At 42.7% G+C, this 23,155-nt stretch overlaps 1 protein-coding gene and 1 long non-coding RNA gene across 9 annotated transcripts in view; one reads left to right on the plus strand and one right to left on the minus strand.

The window, feature by feature from the left end:
• nfia (nuclear factor I/A) overlaps window positions 1-23,155 on the minus strand; it is a 124,579-nt gene that overhangs the window by 76,648 nt on the left and 24,776 nt on the right. For 4 of the 8 annotated variants that reach the window (XM_024258824.2, XM_036211440.1, XM_024258821.2 and 1 more), the window contains exon 2: window positions 10,490-11,018. In XM_024258824.2, the coding sequence (XP_024114592.1) occupies window positions 10,490-11,018 (529 nt within the window). Of the gene's footprint in view, window positions 1-10,489; window positions 11,019-15,399; window positions 16,694-19,023; window positions 19,208-23,155 lie in introns of those variants that run through there. The other 4 variants (XM_036211442.1, XM_024258822.2, XM_024258825.2 and 1 more) reach the window with 2 other exon arrangements.
• LOC112136867 lies at window positions 4,417-21,687 on the plus strand. The gene is made up of 4 exons (XR_002917438.2): window positions 4,417-4,530; window positions 20,008-20,231; window positions 20,337-20,382; window positions 21,102-21,687. It is a non-coding gene; the product is annotated as an uncharacterized LOC112136867 (long non-coding RNA).

Below are 23,155 nucleotides of genomic sequence, written 5' to 3' on the forward strand. Positions count from 1 at the left end.
TGCAGTTTTTCTTAATTTTCAAGGCTGAGGGGGGGAAGTTACAAATCTTTGTGGTGGGAGGGGTTAAAAGGAGGCTAAATGAGGGGCCTGAAAATACTTCTAATATCACTACACTACCCACGATCCTCTGCAGCAGTTAATGTGAATGCATTTAGCTCTCTACCTCACCAACACACACAAACAGGTGCACAACAGTGTGTAGATGTGGCTGTGAGATCGTCCAGTCAGCACCCCCACCCGCCACCATGCAGCACTAAATTCTTCATTGTTTATTAGCTGTCGCTTCCTAAATAGTTCCTGCTGCGACCTGCTTGCAGGCGAGCCCCAGGGGAGGGGGAGGGGGGCAGAGTGGAGCCTCAGCTGAGGGGGTGCAGGACAGCCTGGAGGATTACTGAACCAGAACTTGACATGGAGTTGAACATTCTGAGCCAGCTTCGCTGCGATGAAGAAAATGGCACGGTCCGAACCCGGGGTGTACCACTACCACACGAGAAATGAAAGAACCACAGCATGGTTGTGAGAGAGCTGAGCTGCTGATCCTCTGCTTACTCTGAGTTCAGCTCTGAACTTCCAAAAACTTGCACATGTGAATTTTGAACTTTCAAAACTGCATTTATGTGAAAAACACTATAAATATGTGACATGCATTCAGAAATAGCAGATATCAGTGAGTACACGTGCACCTTTTCACAATAAAAACGTCTTGTTCGTAGGACTAAAGTCTTTGTAGACATCCAAAACCTTGTGAAAACTGTGGCATCTCCACTAGTGTTCTGCAGTGATACCACCAGTTGCTTTAAGTTCTATTTTTTTCTACAATGCCGCCAAAAGTTTGTCCTCTTTTTGCTGCATTGTTGTTAACTTCCTGCCTGTCTGGTCATTTCACGGAGAATCGTCTACAGTCTACGTTTTCACAACAAAGAAAAGAAAAATTCTGGAAGAAGAGCTTAGAGCATGACAACCCGTCTGACAAACTGTGATCAAGTCTGTGAGTGCGTGCACAGCGGCACGTTAGAGGACAACCGCCCCCCCCCGCACCCTTGAAAGCCTGCGGTGACCCATGGATGTATAAACTGGGGCGGCCAAATGAATTGCTCGGTTTGGAGCTGCTCTACCTGTGCTGAGTCAGCAGGACCGCTCGCTCTATCCGTCTAATGGACAGCGCCGGAATTTAATTAGCAGGAAGCCGCAGAGCCGACTGAGCGCGCGCACACACGTGCACATCCTGGTGTGTGTGTATTTGTGCACTGAAGGGCCAACCCCTGCTGCCATCCTTCGGAAACCCCATCCATCAGCGAGATGATCTGTACTCTTAATTCAGATGAAGCCTGTTCGCTGGTCCTGCAGGGGGGGTGGGATGCCTTGCCCAGTGACACTGTGGCAGCTGATTTTGTGTGACTGATGCAAGCCTTCATCATTAAAGACCCCCAGTGAGGTTGAGGCAGACGGCCCCCGCCAGGCTGTTATGTTCAACAGAATTGTCCAAGTTCATATCCAAGCATGTGAGCAGCTCGCATCTGCAGACCCCCACCAATACATACACAATTAAAGGTCTTTTTTATTTGCTGCATGTGGACTAGTGGTTAGCTCTCTCGCCAGCGAGAAGCTTCGTGTTCAAATCCCGGCTGGGTCCTTTCTGTATGGAGTTTGCATGTTCCCTCTATGAATGTGTGGGTTCTCTTCGAGAACTCTGACTTCATCGATCCGTCCAAAAACAAGCTTGAAAGGATGATTAGTGTTTCAATTGTCTCTAGGTGTGAAAGTGTGGGATCCTGCAACAGACTGGCTATCTGTTCAGGGTTTACCCCACATTTTCTCAACAGCAGCTGGGATAGGCTCCAGCAGCCCAAACGGGGTTAATTAGGTTCTGAAGAGGGATGGATGAGTCTCTCTTTTCCATTACACATATGTGCAAAACTTTATTAAAATTCTAGAAATGTCGAAAAAACACAATTTCCATTAACCCTCGTACTTTCTTATGGGGTCCAGATGACCCCACTCGCACTCATCCTCAAAGGAGACATCTGCATCTTCTTCAGGCTGCAAGCTGCAAAAGTGCGGCAACAGATGAAGCGATGAGGAAACCTTGATTGGGGATTTTTACAGCGGAGTTGTACGGTTCCGTATGAGCTGTCCTACTGTGGGACCTCTCATGGAGCCCGCTGTGCAGCGCTCAGGGCGGCCACTTCATACCAAGAAGTGCATTTAATTAGAAAAAAGTGTTCCATTGCAGTTTTGCGATCAATTCAATACGCCCCCAAAACCACCTCCTGTAAGTAGAAAAAGCATTTTTTCGATAAATGCAAGTTTTTTCAAAATTGTGTTTTTCCCATTAAGATGATTTACTAATGAAAATCCAGTTTGGGCAATTTCAGAGTTAATGGAAACACAGCTTGTGTGACTGCAGCTGCACAGCTTCATCTCTTGACAAACACTTAAAGGTTAAAAAACCTTACTGACCCTCAACACACAACACAAAATCCTCTCCCTCTGACTGTAGACCAGGTGAGCTTATGTTTGTCTGGGCCAGGGAACGAATGGGAGGGGGGGGGGGCTCTTCCTTGCACAGCACTCTTAAAATTTCAAGTTCAAGAACATTTTTTTTTCAGCTCAGACTGAACTCACTGCCCCCCACCACCCCAACACTCAAGGGCACTCTACTGATGATGTGTATGGAGGAGGGGTACCAATTAATTTTGTCAATGGGTTCCCCAAACTCAGACACGTTAGTCTAAGGGGGGATTGTACCAAGGAAAAAGAACTGTTTTCAGTTCTAGTGTTTATAAAATCTCCCTTACGCACACACAGTCTCTTTACACACAAATCCAAACACACACTTTAACACAAAAAACAAACCCATTCTCTCACACACAAACACACACTCATCAACACAAACTCTCAATTAAACCCATGCACATACGTTCACACACACATACATGTTCTCACAACACCCTCACACAGAAAACATACACACATTTGTACACATCTTTACACAAACATGCACACACTAAAAGACACACTTGCAAACAAACTCTTATATGAGCATGCACACATGCACAAAAACAGGCACACACACAAACAAACTTTATTTCTCAAACATCCATGCGCACACACAAACGTTTCTCTCACACACACATTTTAAAACGCAGAGACAAACTCAAACATTTACCCTTCAGCACACAGATATGAACAGTCAAACCTTTACAGCAAATGTTCATTTTCATAAAACAGATTCATAAGCACATCTACTATTTCCATGAATATTAAATATCTTAAGGTTTAAGTGTCATCCAGGATGCTGGCCTGACCCAAACAGGACCAAACTGGGTAGAACCGGGAGCATAACTGGGCCCACCTGCAGCTGCAATAATTACCGACGACCATCTGACGCACAAACTGACAGAAAACAACACAAAGGAGGGGTTGTCCTGCTTCTGTGTCTCCTGGACTCAAGCCAGACACGCAGCTCCGCCCACATCCTGAGGAAGACTGCTGCAGATGATCCACCTTCCTCACCTACTTTCTGCAGGACCCGGAGGTTTGCGTCGAGACACTGGTGAGGCGTTCAGGAGCTGCTTCGTTTACAGCAAAAGATCAGAACAAAACAAACCAACGTCTCAGAAAAATAAACCATGAGGTCTTTGATTTTATTTGTATGTATTTCCTTCTTTATTCTTTAATTCTGTCCTCAACTATTGAATCACACGCCTTCTCTCATTTATCATTATGAATTTTAATTTGTAATAAAGGATTTAATATAAATATGGAAATAAGACTTGATAATATGAGCAGAACCTGTTAAAACATATTTATAAAGGCATACTTTGGACTTGTGTTTCAATTAACTAGTAATTATTTTAGGGAAAGCAAAAATTAAAACAATTTTGAATAAAAAGTAGAAACTATTAGTCAAAATATCTGGATTAATTTATGTTGGATGAATTACTGAAACTTTTTCTGAACATTTGGTCTTTCAGCTTCAAGTCTGAAACAAACAAATGAAGGTCGCCGTGGCGACAGCGCCGCTCTAACCTGCTTCTTCTTCTCCTCCTTCCTTCATTTGCAGCAGCCATACGGCGCCCAGGATCTCTGTCCTCCACCATCTGTGGAGTGTTCCCCGCAGACGCCCACAGCTGTCCCGCTCATGTCGACTCTCGCACCGCACATGCACATCCGAGAGTGCACAAGAGTGTGTGTTTAAGGCTCTCATTTGTCTCTCAGCCCTTCGGGCGTGTGGAGATTCTGGTGGTTCTGGGGGGTTTCCAGCTGAGCTGTAGCTCCAGACCCAGTCTGAGCTCCATCACTGCTGAATGACCAGGAGACCTGCAGAGTGTTGCCATGACAACGGCCACCAGCAGGTGAAGCTAAACTTTTAAATATCTGGAGACGTAACATACAGTTTGCACAGTGTGGTCACATTGTTATATGCACTTCAAGAACCCCAACAGACTCTGGAATTTTTACACTTCTAGACAACTTCAATGACCGCTGGTTAGGTAGGAAAAGAGGAAAAGTAGGCACAAAAAAAAGGTAAGAGCAGGTCTTAGTCGGGAACGTCAATCTCAGCCACTATCAACATTTCATGGCGAGAAGCAGATTGATCATGTGACTACAGCCACTCTTCCTCTATCTGTTACCGTGACGACTGTCAAAGTGACATGAACAGGTGTTAACAGCTGTGCTCTGAAGAAGAGGAGATCATCAACTGAAACAAAGTGAGCATCTTAAAGCAGAAAGAGGAACTCTGACTCAGTAATTAGTTCAGAAACCAGACTGGAAATCTGTTTAAGAGCTCAGGAGGGAACTGGGTCACACACACAAGCAAACATAGACACAAACAAACACACGCACACACTCAGGAAAATGTTTTTTAGGTCTTAGAGGTTTTCAGAAGAACTTCCGTCCATAAAATCTGGTTTCTGCTCCAGGATTACATTTTAAATCATGATGGTTTTATCCAAGATCAGAAGTTTGGATTAATTATGAGGAGCAAAGCTCAACACTTTCTTTAATGCTTCCTCATGTCTGCAGTTCGCACGCGTCTCTCTGCTGCCCCCACCCTCGGTCTCCGAGCACTGAGGTTAAATGAGGGGGGTCAGGATTAGTGACCTCTGACCTCTCAGCGCGTGTTTCACAGCCCTGTGTTGTAACAGACACAGACACAAAGGGGGAACCTTCTTAATTAGACTGATAGGTGTGTGTGTGTGGGGGGGGGGGGGTCATTTCTTACCCTCAACTTGTTCTGCAGGAGAAATGCAGTGTGCATGTGGACATCTAGCTGATTTCAGTTCAATTGCTGTGAAAGCTAAGTGTGAGTTTGTGTGAGGCTCTTTTCTTTGTGTGGAGATTTTTTGGAACTTGTCATTGAAATGATGATGCGAAGCATTATAAAGAGTTCCGTTTGTGTAAAGTTGGTGTCATATCTACTCATCTCTGAGGCAGACGATCCTCTGCAGGTTTGATCTTTCAATCAGAATCAGCTAATTTATGACTTGATTTGCTGAACTGCACCACAAATTTCTAATCAAAATCAGAGATTTCTCCAGATTCCTGAAAAAATGTGGTTGAGAGAAATGTTTTGATACTGTAATGTTCCATTTTGGCGGATAATGTCATTTTAATTTAAAGTGTTTGAATAGTTCTATTATAAATTACCCTCCCCCCACACACACACATACACACACACAAGTAGTAATATTAATAGTATAAGTAATATAAGAAATATTTGTTGTCCCTGAAGTATGACTTAAGCTTTTTGTGTATGAACACTCCCCCTCCACGGGACAACCAGCAGGGGGAGCTTTACTGTGACCCCCGAAGGAGTCATGACAGGCAGAGTGAGGATTTCCTTAACACAGGGGACTGCAGCCTCTCCATAGTGGCTCTCTGACTAAATAAAAATAAAATAATTGTATTTTTTCCAGAAAAGTGTGATAATTTGAATTTATTTAATTTAGATTAGTTAAGTTTCTAAATTTATGGCTGAGGTGTACCTTGAAGATAAACCGTGTAAAGGTTTTGTTATCCCTGCGGACTTGAGGAGGTCTTGTTTGCTCTATGGTTCCTCCAGAATACACAGATTTCAAATACTAAGCAAAACTTTGTTAAAAAGTCTCGTCCTTTTTTAGTTTAAAGCACATATTGTTGTCCAGCGCTGCACTGTTATGATCTGGTCTGGCACAAGGCGTCTTTTAATTTGAAAGGAAATCATACGAGCTTCTGTCAATGCCACAAAAGAAGCATAATTCATAATTATTATTAAAAAATACATTGTAATGAATGCATAGCAGTATCAAAATAAGATGTTGCAGCTTCTAAGTATTGAGTAGTAGAAAACAAGCCCAAATGGTTCTTTTACTGTTAAAGGTTGCAGACCCCTGCTTAAACAAAACTGTCCAAAACGATGAGTTTTGATTGTAGCTTCTTCATTTCACGATAAAAATCCTCACTACACCACATTTATCCAGCAGACATTGTTCAACTTTGTTGTGATTCCTGCTTCTTCAGATTCTCAAAAGACCCAGAGTTCTCCTATTTGGTCCAAACCAGAGTTCAGGTGAGCTTTCATGAGGACCATCAGAGTAACCCGGCTCTGGATTAGAACAGACCAGAACCAAACCTGCAGGTCTGAATGCTTTATGATTCATCCAGCTGTTGCTTTTATTTAAAATCACTAACAGTTTTATAATAATGCATGAAGTGTGGGGCTTGAAGTCTTGCCCAAGAACCTCCAACTAACCAATGAAGCATACCCCCTACCCCACACCTCATATTCCTTAATAAAAGAAAAAAAAGATGTACACAAAGATGCACACATTTTTTTCTTTTACACTTCCATTCAACCCCTCCGGATGAAAACCTGCTGACCATGATGCAACAAAGAGTTAGTAAAAACTTCCTGTGTGCAGTTTGTGTTTAAAGGTCACACGACCGAACGCCCGCCGTGGCTGAAGGAAGCGGAGCAAACGTAGACTTCCTCTGAAGCTTCAGCTTCAAGCTCTCAGAGGATTAAATAATAAATGCTTGGGAGAGTGCTGTGGCTTCCTCTGGCAACGCTTATGCCCCCCCTCCGGGGGTCAGTGGTTTGGGGGTGAATTTAATTACTGAGTGGGACCGGCCGGACAGCCTGAGGTCCGCCTGCTTTCTTCCGACGGCTTTTAATCAAGAAAAGCTCAGTTCCTTCAATACTAGCAGGAAAAAAGTGATGTTGCTGCAGCCAGACCATGGGGGGGTTAGATAACGTCTCATGTTCACCCCCCACCCCCACCCACACATTATTCAACAGGCAGGAAAGGCTGTTGACTCCTGAACCCTCTGTATGTTAGACAGTGAGGTTAGAAACCTTCTCAGGCAAACATTACGTTAACCAGTTCGTTTGAGAAACCCTCAAAGCCCCAGCAAACACAGAAGGAGCTCTGTGCCAAAAACCTGAGGCGGCTGCCAAACGCCCCAGCCACACTCGCAGATTTTTGAACCCGCCTGACTGCTTTTAGCAGGGAATCTGTGGGAAATCAGGAAGGCAGCAGCTTAGTGCACCTGAAAAAGCTGCAGCTTCACCTGAAGCACATCTGGAGGCAGGAAGGTGGATCTTCATCAGCTCAGATCCAGAAGCTGAATTCACCTCCATACAGAAAGCAGGTCTGGGCCTGAGGGAGGGGGCACAGATTCACTCCACAGACGTGGGGCCTAAGCAGGCGGATACATCGAGCACGTGCAAAGAAGTTCAGCTCTTAAATCCCGCCTTCACAGCAGCCCTGCTCCGCCTGTGGTCACGGCGCCGCTCTCAGCACCCCCCAACACACACACTCTCTCACACACGAGCTTCTTTAGGAATCTGCTTGACGCTGCAGCTGGATCTCCTGACCACAAAGCAAGCAAAGTCATGAGCCATTTACAAGCTTTTATCCAGACACGTCTAAGCGGCACACACAAACACAAACACACATTACAACAGTACATCTCAGGTTTTTCTCAGGCTGTCCCTTTAGATCACGTGTCAAAGTCAAGGCCCGTGGCACGGACCTCCAGATCATTTTATTTTATTGTTATTTATGGCCCGTTGTTCTCTTGCGCTTATTTCTAACTAGTATAATTTTGACAAAACATATTTTTATGGAGAGTAAAATATTGAAAGTTATTTAAGGTTTTAATTGATATATTCGGTAATATTATTCCTGCCTTTATATTACTCATAAATATGTTAAAAAGTTACGGTTCTAAAGTTTTAAAAATTCGCATTCTACTAGCATTTTTGGACTATTTGGGCATTTAGTGAGATTTTTTTAGGCTGTTTTGGAGTTCAGCTAATATTTCAGCTATATCGAACTGTTCTGACTAATTTAGGATATTTTTCTGTTTTTAGGCTGTTTTGGAGATTAACTAATATTTAGGCTACATGCTAGCTGTTTTTTGCTAAATTAGGCTTTTTTTAAGTTTTTAGGCAGTTTTGGAGTTAGTCTAATACTTACACACTAGCTGTTTAGGCTAATTTAGGCTTTTTTCAGTTTTTTAGGCTATTGTGAAGTTTAGCTATTTTTTCAGTTACATGCTAGGTGTTTTGGCTACCCTAACTATTTTTTTTTAGCTAATTCGGCCTTTAGCTAATACTTTAGTTGGCTATCCGCTTCAGCGTTTTCAGCTATCAACTTAAGTGTTTTCAGCTATCATCACTAGCATCTTCAGCGAGCAAATTCAGCTTACAGCATTCACACTAGAATCACCACAGGTAATGCTATATATCTAGTTCATAGTTATGTTAAAAAGTTAGTTTTAAAGTTTTAAAATTTAGTTTTAGAGTGTTCGATAAATGTTTATCCTGTTTGGCCCGCGACCTAAGGTGTGATTTGGATTTTGGTCCCTTGTGTGATTGAGTTTGACACCCCTGCTTTAGATGATGCTTTAATCAGAGCTGGATTCTGAGAGACTTTTTCATAACTAGTTCTTTAAATGGAACAAAGGGGAATTTTAATAAATAAACTTAGAATTCTTAGATAAAAAATATTACAGAAAAATGCTTTCATTTTATATTCACTGCAGATGAAAAAATCTTGGGACTAAAACTAAACATTATCTTTTAAGACCAGTCTATTTTAACAGAAATCTATCTGTGAGTGTTCTGATCATAACATCTTCACATTTAGAAGAACTGAGCAGAAACAGTTGGTTTATATAAAAAAAAACTGATCATAAAGACCTGAATTCACAGCAGCATTAACACCAAAACCAAAGTGACATCCTCTTTCAGATCTTAGCTCAGGAATATATCAGTAATATCAGAATACTTGGAGCTGTAGTAAATTCAAACAAATTCTCAATAAGTATCCCCAAATACGTAAATGACCCCCCCTCGAAGAAGAGGAAGGACCATTTCTTTACTATGAAAGACATTTATTCTCTTCTGGTTCTTCAGCATGTTTCTCAGCTCCTGAAAACTCATTCATGCCTTTAGCTTTTTCCATCATTCTGGCAACAAAAAACACATATCCCTCATGACATTCAAGCTTGGATTCTTGTGTTTATGTCTTTAAAATACATATACAAATTTTTGTTCATTGAAATAGAAATGTTATGTTTGTAAGTCCTTTAAAAACTCAGAACTACAACAGACTTTTTGGTAGCATCATTCAGTTTTAGTAATTTGATTATTATTCGTTTTTGTTGAAATTTGGCTTTTTGTGTTTTTTTTAATACAGCTTGCATGTCATTTTTGTGCTTTTGTCTTCTTAAATCAATAAATACATTTTAAAAACCAGGTTTCCAGTTGAACTCCTGGAAGTTTCATCATTTAGTATAGCTGACAACATTTTTGTAGCTCTGTTAATGATTTTTTTTAAACAATTTTGGTCTTAATTTGGGTAATGTTGTCCCTCCCTTAATCTTCCTTCCACATTTTTTTTGGCTTTGTTCATTGAATTGAATTGTTCATTGATTGCTACTAAATTTTCTTTAGTTCTAAATCAAATTTCAGATATCAGCTTTCACATTTATATGTGTTTCCCTGACCTGAAGGAGCCCTTTCTGAACCCACAGTGGACCGTTCCCAACAGCTTCATGAAAATTGACCTTCAGTTTCAGAGTCAAACTCTCCATTGATAAACTTTAGAAAGCTGAGCTTCAGTCAAACGTGAAGTTCAGGATGAGTCTGGAAGATCCCCACCTCTGCCAACGCTGATACTTGTGCACAAACTGGTGTACATGTTTAAATGTTTCCCCTTTCAGGGTTTTTTTAAAATCTCTTTAAGGACATTTGTGCACCAACGTTCCACCTTTCCTTTCAGTTAAGACTTCAGCTGCACACGTGCAAACACACTCCTGCAACACGCTGACAGACAAAAGCATCCACACACAATACACCCACACAACAGGAGGTCGGAAACTCAAAGCTCCCGCAGCACCGCGGAGAACCACAGCGGGACGCGTGAGAGGCGATGAGGCTTTGATGTGGATTGCATACTCACACACGAGCAGCAAGTGGGGAAGCCAGACTGACCTGAGTGCACGAAGTAGGCCAGGTAGAGGTCCAGCTCCTTGACTGAGACTCCGATGTGGTGCGGCTGCACGCACAGGCTGGGGTTGGAGCACTGCGGGGACTTGACCAGCCTCTCCCCGTCCGTGCTCTCCAGGGGAATCCCTTTGAATAAAATCACCATGACCAGGTCCAGCCTCCACACTTTGTCCGCCTGCCGCAGGCAGTCGATCCTCCTCATCTTGCCCTTTTGGTCGGGGTTGGACAGCACGCAGCACGGCGGCTTCTTCCCCGTCACCGTCAGCACAAAGTCCTCCCTGAACTCGGGCCGGATGTCCTTGCGCAGTTTGGCCAGGAGGCGGGACGCCCACTTCTGCTTGACCTCGGGCTTCTCGCTGAGCAGCTCGTCCTTCACGGCGCGCTCCTCCTCCTTGGACATGCGCTTCTCGTGCTTCTTGAAGTACTTCCTCTTGCGGGCCTGCAGGTTAAACCAGGTGTAGGCGAAGGCCCGGACGTGGGGCAGCAGGGCTTCGATAAACGGATGGAATTCATCCTGTGGGACGGAAACACGGACAGGACTTCAGGTCTCAGAGAAAAACACAACAATCAGAAGCACTGAAATCAGTCATGAGACTAAATATTTAAAAAAGCATTTCTGTTTTGGTTTCACAACGTTTTGCTATAATTACCAGATAATCGAAATGCTAAAGTTGCTTTTCAATTCCCTCCCTCAGTTCATGTCACGTGACCAAGGTCACATGACCCATCATCCTTTTGTTTTCAAAGCTTCACTGATGCTGAATAATCAACAATCACACTCAAACCAGAGGAAGAACTTCTTTATCTCTTCACCCCAAAACCCAGCTGAGTCAGCCCGACCGAACACTCATTTCACCACAGACCGCAGACAGGTGAGGGTGGGGTCATGCTGGGAAAAAGTTTTTGGATCAACAAGTTACATTTTTTTTTTTATTATATATATATACATACAGTGGTGGACAAAAGTGTTGGTACCCCTCAGTTAAAGAAAGAAACCCACAATTCTCACTGAAATCACTTGAAACTTACAAAAGTAACAATAAATAAAAAATGTTTGAAAATTAAATAATAAAAATCAGCCATCAATTTTGAATTGTTGATTAACATAATTATTAAAAAAAACAAACTAATGAAACAGGCCTGGACAAAAAGGATGGTACCTCAATGAAAGATTGAAAACTATTTGACCAGAGTGACATGATTAACTCAGGTGTGTCCCTTAATTCACATCACAGGTGTTTTATTTATTGTTACTTTTGGAAGTTTTGAGTGATTTTAGTGAGAATTGTGGGTTTGTCCTTCTTTAACTGAGGGGTATGAACACTTTTGTCCACGGCTGTATATATATATATATATATATATATATATATATATATATATATTGGGACAAAGCGGACAAGAAGATGAATAAATGATGTCAAATTTCAATCTGCTATAATTCTATCCTGTGGAATAATTTAGAACAAACTGTATTATTTTACATTTTTGACCTGATTTAAAACAACTCCTAACATTAAAAATTCACATTTTGTTTGTTTTAAATCATGTTATTTAAAATCGAGCAAAATTGTTTTCTAAATGAATACTGAAAAATATAATTAACAAGCCATCTAAATAAAACCCAATTGAGCTGGAAAGCAGAACAACTTGTTAAATGTATTAAAGAATTTTAGGTTGTGTGTGTGGGAGGTGGAAAAAAAGAGAGATGAAAGTGGAATTTTTAAAATTTTCAGATGCTTATTTCATTATAAATCACTGATGTAACCCCTCTCTCTCACACAAACACATTTTTAAAGTGAAGCTTTCTAAAGAAGTATGGGATTTATGACTGAAACAAGAAATACTCATTTTTAGGTGGATGAGGGTCTGGAACATTAAGAAATAACAGGACAAACCATTAAAAGCTCAGACTGCCGTGAAATTTGAATTATTTCGTCAGAAATGTTAAAATTCCTGAAGGCTTTTCTTTGAGCTCCTTTGTTCCTGGTGAGATCTGGAAGAGCTCCTAAATATTAATCTGAGCTCCTGCTGGATTTCAAAGAAAGGAGCCGAGGCTTAGCGACACTGACCATTCTCTGCCCCCCCGAACAACCGTGTGTACTCTCCCCAGGAAAACTGGGGTTAATTTTGCAGAAAAAGCCTTTTACTTGGTGTGAATGTGTGCGGTTAAATTTCCCACAACAAAAGCAGCGGCAAAGGCTCGCTGTCAGACGAGACCTTCAGCAGCCGGAGAGGGAAACTGTATCTTCAGGCGGAGCATCAGAGCGCCAGCTGCACGGCTTCTTCAGAAAACACGCGTGGCCCTCCCCTGTCAGGACTCTGAATGCAGCACATTGTTTCTTCTTGGAGGAGGTCCAGGAGAACGGGTTTGTCTCCAAAAGCGCCCGGAGCTCGACAGCCAACCTGCAGACGCTTCCCGAGCTCGGAAATCTCCCGGCAGGACGGCCTGAACCATGATTTCTGTTCTAAACGAGGCCACTCCGTTTATGTCCTCCGGCGGTTATCGGGGCGGCGAGCGGCCGTCGGACAGATGATGGGCTCGGGCTGGCCTCTCTCACACACACACACACATTCCAGAATGGATAGATATTCTCCCGAGCCGCATTCCAACATTCCTCACAGCCCAGTGCAGCATTTCAGCTTCCTGAGCCGCTCACGGCGGCTGCAGAGCTGCTTCCTCCATCTCTTCTCCTCTATCTGTCCATCCCCACAAACTCACTGTCCCTCCAACTCAGATTCAGCCTGGAAATGGGAGAAAATCCCTCCAGTTCTCAGCTGCTCCCCCACTGTCCCTAACTGGATCATTCTGTGTCGATAAACTGCAGAAGCTCAAAGAAACATGAAAACAATCAGTATTTGAAAAGATCTTAATGACAGCAGTGAGTCCTGCGGTCAGAGAATCCGATTAGACTTAGAGGAGGAGGCTGGAGCTGTTTCAGGAGGTCGGTCAGGTCCAAACAGGTGCAGAGAAACATACTGAACTCTTCCAGCGAACCGGGCCCCCATGTCCTGCCTGTTTCTCTGCAGCTTCTTAGCTCATGGGGCCTTCAGACGGCGCTCATGTTGATCCAGTTCAGCTGTTAGCTGGCAGATGACACCCCCCCCCCCAACTCTCTGGTGCTAGTCTGTTGGTTCTGGACTTTTCTGTTGGACTGAAGCAGCAAGGAAGGCCCCAAAAACACACACTGCCGTGTGATTTGGGTTGAGCTCATTGTTTGGTTCAGACTCCCTGTTCTTCCTCGACACGGCTAACTGGTCTTTAAGAAGAGGAGTAATGTTAATCCCCCCCCCTCAAATTCACACAGCCGGAGATTCAGCATCACATAGCGGCAGGCCGCTTCACCCCGGCAGAACCCGAGGACAGGCAAACAGAATCTCCGAGGAAGGACCCCCCTCATCCAGATGAACACATCACAGCCACATGTGAAAAAGTCAAACCATAAAAACTCTCCCTGTCCAGCGCTTCTGTCCATTTTCATGTTCTCAATACATACATGTAATAATAATGTAAATCATTAAATTCACCTGAATAAAGGAACACACTAAATTTTAAATTATTGCTGTCTTGAAATGTTCCTCCTAATTTTTTTTTCAAGAATTATTTTCTAATAAATGAAACTTCGTAAAATGCGCCCCCTTTAGGCTAACAGAGGAAAAACTTGGCTCCATTACGACAAACTGTAAATTAGTCAAAAAGCAGCTGCTGCCACTGAAACCGTACAAATGTGAGAAATTGTTTTGATTATGCCTGATTTTATTCCAATTTGATTTTTCAACATCAATAATGGCCTTTTGTGCAGGGTATATTTGATTAAAGGTGGGGTAAATATCAGCATGAACAGACCCCCTCACAGGGACAGAGCAGCAGTCGGAGGATTCTGGCTGATCTCTGGTTTTACCGGCTGATAAACCAGATTATCGCTGGTGTTTGTGGCAGCAGCTTCTAGAGACGCCTTATTCTGAGAAAAAAAGATTAACACTTTTCTTGTTTTAAACTTAATTTTAAATTCACTCCTCTTCCTCTGAATTTCTCTGCATCTGGGTTCATTACATCCAGTCATTTATACAAATAAATACGTTCACAAAAATATTATTTAAAAAAAACAAATTAAGGATTTTTTGTGAATTTCCATCACAATTGTCTCCTATTGCATAAAGTAAAAATATATCTGAAATAAAACTAAATAATAGAGTGAATCTGATCTGCGTGGAGCTGCTGTTCAGCTCGAGGAGCACGGAGAGGTCAAAGTGCGCGTCACAGCTCTGGTTTGACTCCTGAACTTGCGGCTACATGCGTGACTTTGATCAAGAGCTTGCGGTTTCTGCGGTTCAGGTCCGCTGTCACCTCAGCTCACCTCTGACACACGCGTGCGCGCACACGCACGCTTGTTCTCGTGCTCTTCCGTGAGGCCCCGCGGCAGCAGAAAAGGCGATCCGTGGTCGGACGTGCGGTTCCGCAGGCGCGGGGCTCGCCTTCACCGGATCGAGTCTGCGCGCAAACCTGCGTGGTTTTGCGTTCACTGAGCCGCAGAATGCGCACAGATCAGTGAGTGCTGCACTCGCTGAGAAGTTTGTGAGAAGTGAAAAGAGCTGACAGGAGAGCCAGAGCGCAACTTTTCACCCGAACCACGGCCTGAAGCGGGAAACCTGCAGTCGGAGCCGCCGCGGAGAGGCCGGCTCCAGCGACGTGCCGACTGCGGCAGCTGTTCGCAGTCTGCGGCCCCAGTAGCCACAAAAGTTGCGCACACATCCGAACACTGTTGAGGGAAGTTTTGAGGCGAACCGCGTCTGCGGAGCTCGGAGCTGCGTTAACGGTCCACAGAGTCCCGCAGACACGCGGGCAGCGCTGCGGAGAGAGCCGGTTAAGAGAAGGAAAAGTTTGCGGGGACACTCACCTGTGTGAGGCATAGCGGAGAATACATATCTGTCGGATCTAATCTTAGATCTGGAAGGTGCGTGTGTGTTTATGTGTGGGGGGGTGACTGACTCCAGCCAGCGGGAGTGTGCGTGCGTGCGTGCGTGAGTGCGTAGTATGTGTGTGAGAAAAAGGAAAGAACAGAAAAAGGAGTGAGGGGTAAATGGAGCCCTCCTTTCGCCCCCTTCGCGTTCACATTTCCGAGCAGCGCTGAACTTCGACCCCGCTTCGGGTTACATGGACCGACCGGACCTGTGGAGGCCCTCCGCCGGGGAGCGCACAACTTTCAGCCCAGACCAGATCCACATCTCCGGGAGGAGTTCCGTTGGAAAAGCAGCAGAAGAAGAAATCACAGAGTCCGGCGGGGCGCCGCGGCGGTGGGCTGAGGCGGGACCGGCCGGTGCTGGTGGACGGTGGGAAGCTCCGCGCTGTTCCCAAACTGCATGTTAAAGCGCCGGGGAGCCGCGAGCTGAGGCGGCCCGCAGCAACATGTCCGTCCGCCCCGCGGTGCGCTGTGGCCGGCGTGCGGTGTTGCAGTTCTCCGGTGCTCGGGACGGAGGGCGCGGCAGCGGCGGAGGTGTCAGCGGAGTCCCGGGAAGAGCGACCTGAGGAACTGGCTCCCTCAGCTGCCGGACGGCCGCCTCGCCTCTGAGCCGACGGCGGCTTTCAGTTCACGTATCCCCGGCAGAGGCGCTGGAGAGGACGAGGGGAGAGTCGGTGCTGTCCCGGGCGCGGAGGGCAGCGCCGCCTCCTCCAGCCGTTCCGCTGATCCGGGACCTTCGCTCTTCAAAAGCCGGACCTCGTTGCAGTGTTCAGCCGCGGACTGAGAGCACTGACCCCGCAGAGCTCCAACTGATCACACTCCGCTGATCGATCAGAGAGAAAAGCATCGATCCTCCGCGCGCAGTTTCACAAGTACAACCCGGTAATGCCGCGGCGCGCGCACTTCTGTCTGTGTGTGGAGTGTGTGTGTGTGTGAGAGAGAGTGTGAGTGAGGCAGAGCTCTGCACTCAGGGGACACTCAGATGAAAGTGATCGGCTGCGGCTTTATCGATCGTATCGATCAGATCAGATGAAAATGTATCTGCAGCTCCGCGTGTGAAAGTGAGGAGGAACACGCGGAGCCTTTGTTTCTAACATGCGAGGAGGAGCGGAGGGGAGCTGGGACCCGCAGCCCCGCTTCACCCCGGTACCCCGGCGGAGATTTATGGCCTCAGTCGATCTGAAAGCTGCAGGTTTGGTGCTGAAATGAAATATGACATTTGCAAAAAATCCAGAAAAATATGTACACGCATGGAGCGCGATATAACTGAAGCACATTTTTTTTCTGAATGAAATTAAAAATGTTTCTTATTTGTATTAAATCTGTTTTACTTTCCTGTCTTATTTTTTTATTTTTGAAACTTCCTTCCGTTATTTTTATAATCAATAAACTCTTTCATTAAGTTGACATATGTGGATTTATTGATCAAACTTTTGTCTGCCTTCAAGTTTGAGTTTTATTTAGAATTTCTGGGTATAAGTGGAAAAATGTGTTTGATGAACTGTAAAAGCTACACAATCTTATAACCAGTTCGAACTTTCTAATACAGAGGAAATCAGCAGTAGTAGTGGTGATTCCTGCCACCACACGAATAAAGAAAAATTAACAACAGCTGCTGTCCCTTATCACTAACCCTCACCTCTGTGCTTCTGCAACCAGCTTTGCACACCTTCCCTTTACTCCTCCATATCTTCACATTTGATTAGGAGCCCCTGCTCCCTGATGGGTGAGCTTCATCTCCCATCAGTAACATAAACGCAGCATGAATTTAAGGAGGTTGTTTCTTCGACCGCCTGCTTTTAGTCCCTCCATTGTTCAGTCTGACAGACATGGAAGGATGAAATCACCAATGACAACACGGAAATAAAATCTCTGATTCAGGTGCCTGAAGAAGGACACCTGCTGAGGTGAAAAGCATGCAGGGAAATGTAGTTATTTGCTTTCAGACTGGCTTTTCTCAGACTCCAAGCTTCAGCACAGAAATCTGAAAAAAAATGTTTACAGGCTATAGAGACTGTAAAATAGGTCAAAGCTAAACCACTATTATGATATTTAAATGGAACAGTAAGAGACTCTCAAATCTATGATTTAACTTTAAAAATTCAGTGTATAAAAAAAATTCTTAATAATTAACATTATGAATAGACGAATAGAAAACACCAATACTTAAAATACTGATTGTGACAGTAATAATCAAAACTGATTACTGTCATTTTGTTTGTTGGAGAGTTCAGAGAAGATGTGAGCTAAGAGGTCTTACATTTTGAGTTGTAATAAATCTGCATTTTCCAAGCATCGGTTTATGTGTTAAAATTGATTTATTATAATTTGGGGATTTTTTTTCCATGAGGCTCTCCTGGTTTAATTGATTTTACTTATTGATTTTTATCCTAACCCACAAGTAAGAATTTGTTAATAAAATTTTAGGGCTCATGTTAGAAAAATCCTGGCATACAATTAAATTGTGCATTTTCTAAAAATCCTCCCCAAAGTGAAAACAATGAGCTCTATGACTAACATTCACATAACAGGAAGTACATTTATGAATGGATGCACAACACAGGAGAACTAAAAACTGAAGTTAGTTTGTAAAGAAGGACAAAAATCCAGAAACAACCATGACAGGGAATCCAGACCCACAAAACAGAGGATTTTACTCCAGTAAATCTGTGACCCTAAAAACACTTGAATCTGTGAGTTTTCTGTCTGAGTAACAAACTAAACAGAGGCCAAATACAGACATTATAACATCATATAAAACAACCATACAAATAATCTCAGAGATAAAATTTGGAAAGGACAGAGTATGGACTGCTTTTGTTCATTTATTTAAAGAAAAAATTGCACAATCTATACTTTTAAAATGTAACTTCAAAAGAGTTTTGTAGCCAATTTACTCGCTGTCATGAAGAGACACTATTGAACAAGAACCAAAACACTTTCTGCTGCAGTTCAACAGAGATCCTTTATAGAACGAATTAAAACCAACCCATTAGAACCCAGACCCATTTACCTTTAAATGATGTTGGATATACCACAAACTAGAGGAAAACATCACACATTTCTGATGTTTTTTCTGACATACACCATGGGCTCTACAGGTTAAAAAAAAAAAAACATGCAGAAAACAATGAAATAATAAATAACAGAATAAAAAAGGAAAGTTAAAATTTTAGAAAGCTATATTTTAAATGAAGATAAAAAAAATTGAGTTTTATAAACTAATATGTTTGACACAAAAGATTCCGAAACTTAAAAAGCAAGCCAGAAATAACAAAACTAAGCGAAAAAATACTTTTTAAATTGGTTAGCAATAACTTCATGAATCATGTCCCTCAAACTGCATGGACTAAAACCAGAGAAAAACATTTAGAACAATATAAAAACTCCTTAAAAAAACAATTTAGTTTTTAGTAGGAAAAATGCTTTACTTTGGACTTTATTAAACTATATTTTCTGAATTTGTTTTGTCAGGTTCTTAAAAAAAGGTTAGCATTAGCATTAGCATTAGCCACCATTACGCACTAGCTAACCAGAACCGAATCCGAGCCGAACACTCACCTGGAGTCAGCTTTTCGCACTTTCTGGGTTAGCTTTGGTTCCGTTCAAAGTTTACAGATTTTGGTTATTCCTTTTAATTTACAAAAAACCTTCTGAAGGTTTATCCTCTGCGCTTTTTCAGAATCAAACAGAATCCGCGCGCGCAGATGAGCGTTGCTAACAAATAAACAGGAGGTTCAACTCTGAGAGATTTTGAATATAAAACGATTTGATAACCAATTATTTTTTCTGTGGACTTTAAATGTTGAAGATACCCACTAAAACAGTTTTAATATGCAATTCTATTAATTAACAACACATTAAAATTTAGAATACATTTTAGCATTTATTTTATCATTTGTTAAATTAAACAACGAGTGAAACTCTTCTAACAAACAAGCTTCGTGTGAGTCCTAATTACATGAAATAAACTTGCAACAGGATTCTCTTCAGGATGTTTTGCTGTTTTAATCTAAGTAAGAACAGAATCCTGTGATAACATCACGCGGATGAAGGGGAACCTTCCAACACAATACATCAACTAAACACATGGATGAAAAGTGACTTATGGTTGAATACACAAAATATAGTCAGAAGTTCAGATCAAACTCATTCAGGTTTTATTTTGAATTTAACCACAAATTTTCAGATTTGATCAGATGCTGACCAATTAAAAGCTGTAAAACACCGGCAAATCCAAGGACATACATGAGACTGGTGTTCCATGACCGTAGTGGTAAAATCATAATTTTGCCATGTGCATAATGATGGAATTTTAATACTTGAAAAGATAACACATGTAGGCTTAAAAGTAGTGTTTTTGTTGAAAAATATGAAATAAAAATTCCAGGAATTTCTTGGCAGTATTTTAAGACAGAAGAAAATTCAGCGCAACTATAACTTTATTACTATATTAAAAATCTGGATACTTGTGTCTGTAAATGAGATCTTCACGTTTGAGGAGCTGCAGGATTCTGCTAGTAAACGGTCCCTCCTCCTTGACAGGTTGAGGGCTTCCTGAAGACTCAGACATTGCCTGCTGACATACCGGCAGCTGATGTCCCCCTCAGGGGTCAGGATGTCAACACATTGTTAGAAGGAATGTAACTGAGAGCAGAGGATTCAGAGCTCAGCTCAGAGGAGGAAAAGCAGCCTGAGGCGCCATCTAGAGCCAAAAGACGGAAGCTGCAACTGGGATCCAACCACCAATCTGCTTCAGACATTTCTTGGTGTGTGTTTAGGCCAGTTTGTTTGTTTGGGAATGTAACCATAATTGAGACGACCAATCATGAGTAATGACAATAAAACAAAGATTTCTCGTCTTTTTTTCCCAGAAAGCTCACAAAAACAAACTTGAAGTGGAACAGCAGATTAGAGCTGGTAAGGTTTTACTTCCTCTGATACTCTTAAAAATACTCCAAAACAAACTAAAGATAAACAGGAACTCGGATCTCCAGACGCCACCTGGATCAAAACTTGTGACATCAAGGAAAAGGTGAATTTTTTCAACCTTTAATTAAGATCACCTTCACCTTTCACTCATATTAATCTGGAGAAGTGGATTGTTAGAAGTTTCTGAAAACCTCTAAGATGATCTAACAATTTTTTTCTTGAAAATATGCCTATAAAATTATTGCTGGATGACTTCTTTTTTACAAGCAGACCAGGAATTAACACTAGTTGCTATGGAAAGTTAGAAAATAAACTTGAAGGGGAAAAGACAAAAACTCTACAGTCGTACTTATCAGATGCAGACATAAAAAAAACTTGAAGGTTGCTATGAACTTTGACCTTCCAAGAGGCTGCAGTTTTGGGTCAAACTGTCCTGGAATTGTTCACCACACATCACCGTGAGCAAACATCGACCCCGTCCACCGGGAGTCATTGCCTCCCTACTGTTGCCATGGCAACAACAAAAGCATCCCAGATGAATTTCTGAAAAGTTTTAACTACTGATGATGACATGCTTATAAAAGAGTGAGAGGAACTGTTATGGTCACATGACCTGGGGCGAGGACGAGGACTGTGTCTCCAAAACCGTCAGAACGATGATCAGGTTTTAAGAACGGTTTCTAAACTAAATGAATCTTTTTTTGGAGGTGCTGAAACCCTGTGATGTTTTCCCGTCTCTGAAGTCGGTCTGTGCCGGAGCGGTCTGCAGGAGCGCACATCTTCTGTGTTTAAACCCGTTTTTGGGTGGCTCTGCTCCATGATGGAACGAGGCGTCGCAGAACAGGAAGAGGCTCGGGTCCTCGCTGCAGACGCAACCAGCCGGCCAATCGGACGTGAGCAGAAACTCAAAAAACTCCAAATGGACGTCGCCATGGAGACGCGGTGATGTCGGCGGTTTGGGCTAAAATAAATACTGTTGGAGCACAAAGTGTGGTGTTTGTGTGTGCATGATGGGGGATGGGTTCTCCACCTGCTCCCACTGAGCTTCTGCCAGGCTGGAGATCAGCCAACAGCACCGGGCCTGAAACCAAGCCTCCACCAGGCTCACGAGGAGGAGGAGGAGAACAGGAGAGAGGGAAAGCAGAGCAACGACGAGGGAGAGGAAGGTCAGAGGACCAGGGAAGAAAGAACGAATAAAAAAATTGAACAGAAATATTTGTTTTTTCTCGGGATGAGCTCAGTTTAACTCCCCGTTCCTTCACGTTTGGACTCAGAAGCTCTCCTCTCTCTGCACGCCATCGTGTCGCGTACACGCCAAACAAATTTAGATGCTCTCAAAATAAAAACACAAGAACTGCAGAAGAGCCAGGAAGACAAGGATGAGATGAGTCGCCGCTTGATGCTCGACCATTTTACCATCTGTCTCCTGCGCTCTCTGATGAGGCAAAATGCCCAAAAGAGCTAAAATACAAAGTCCTGGAAGAAAATGAGCCAGAAAATCCATCCTGAAGAGGAGATTACTGGAAAAGGGGAAGAAAAAGAGAGAGAGGGGAAAGGGGAGAAACAAAAAAACAAGGACACTTTGGTTCTGAATTTCTGATTTTTGATCAAATATAGATTTGGTTGTCAAATTTCCATTTAAAACAATTAAATTAGGGTATAAAATGATTTCAGACAGGAAAAAATGTAAACATTGGTTAATAAATATTTAAAATAATCTGTTCTGCAGGAAACGCTTTAACATTCTCAGAATGGAGATTCATTAATGGGATGAAGTTGGATTCACAGGAAAATGTCCGCTTAGTGTTTCAGATTTATGTCAAGGTCAACAATATAAGGAGATTAAATATATATATTTAAAGGATTGAATCAGAAGAAAGTACCTTGAATATGTTTTGTATATGTAATTAATCAGCCCTGCGACAGACTGGCGACCTGTCCAGGGTGTACCCCGCCTTCGCCCATCAGTAGCCGGGATAGGCTCCGGCACCCCCGCGACCCCGAAAGGGAAGAAGCGGTCAAGAAGATGAATGAATGAATAATTAATCATGAAAGCATTTTGAAGAAGTTGGAGAAAATGTAAAATCACACTTAGGTGTATCCCAATAAAAGAACATGATAAGTAGATTGTCAGTCAGCAATATGAAATGAGCCCTCAAGCTTTTTAAAGTCATTCTGATCATCTTTTGATTTATTTTCAAAGTGTTCCTAATGGTCTTTTATTGAAATCTATGCCATTTTAGACAAAATCTAAAAATCTGCCTTGTTATCCAGGAATTTGTTTTCGCAGATCGTCAGGAGTTCATTTGAAATTTCCCTCTGAGTTATGGCAGGACTGTTGATGTGGAGCAAGCAGGCCCCACTTCCCATCGCCCATTACAGCCCCTCACAGCACCTCACACTCCCAATTACCGAAGAAAACAAAGATGTTCATGGATCTATTTATCTACAGGTGGAAGGGTTTTAGACTAGAGCAGAGCTGGGAGCTTGTGGCCTGTTCAGCATAATTTTTATGTCACAAATAAAATCTTTTTCAAACTACATTTTTTGCCTTCTCCTGATTCACGACCATTTGAATAAAGATGTACTTAGAAATGTAATTTTGATCTTAATTTTCTTTATATTTGTCCTCCATTAGGAGAAAAATGTCCCCAAAAACCGTTTTCATCACAGTGGGTCTCTAAAGCTCAGACCTTTTGTTTATTGGTCTTCTGGCTGTTAAGGTGAGGGTGAGCACTATGGTGAGAGCTTTGCAGCAGCA

Source organism: Oryzias melastigma, linkage group LG4 (genome assembly GCF_002922805.2).
Source record: "Oryzias melastigma strain HK-1 linkage group LG4, ASM292280v2, whole genome shotgun sequence".
NCBI classification, from domain to species: Eukaryota; Metazoa; Chordata; class Actinopteri; order Beloniformes; family Adrianichthyidae; genus Oryzias; species Oryzias melastigma.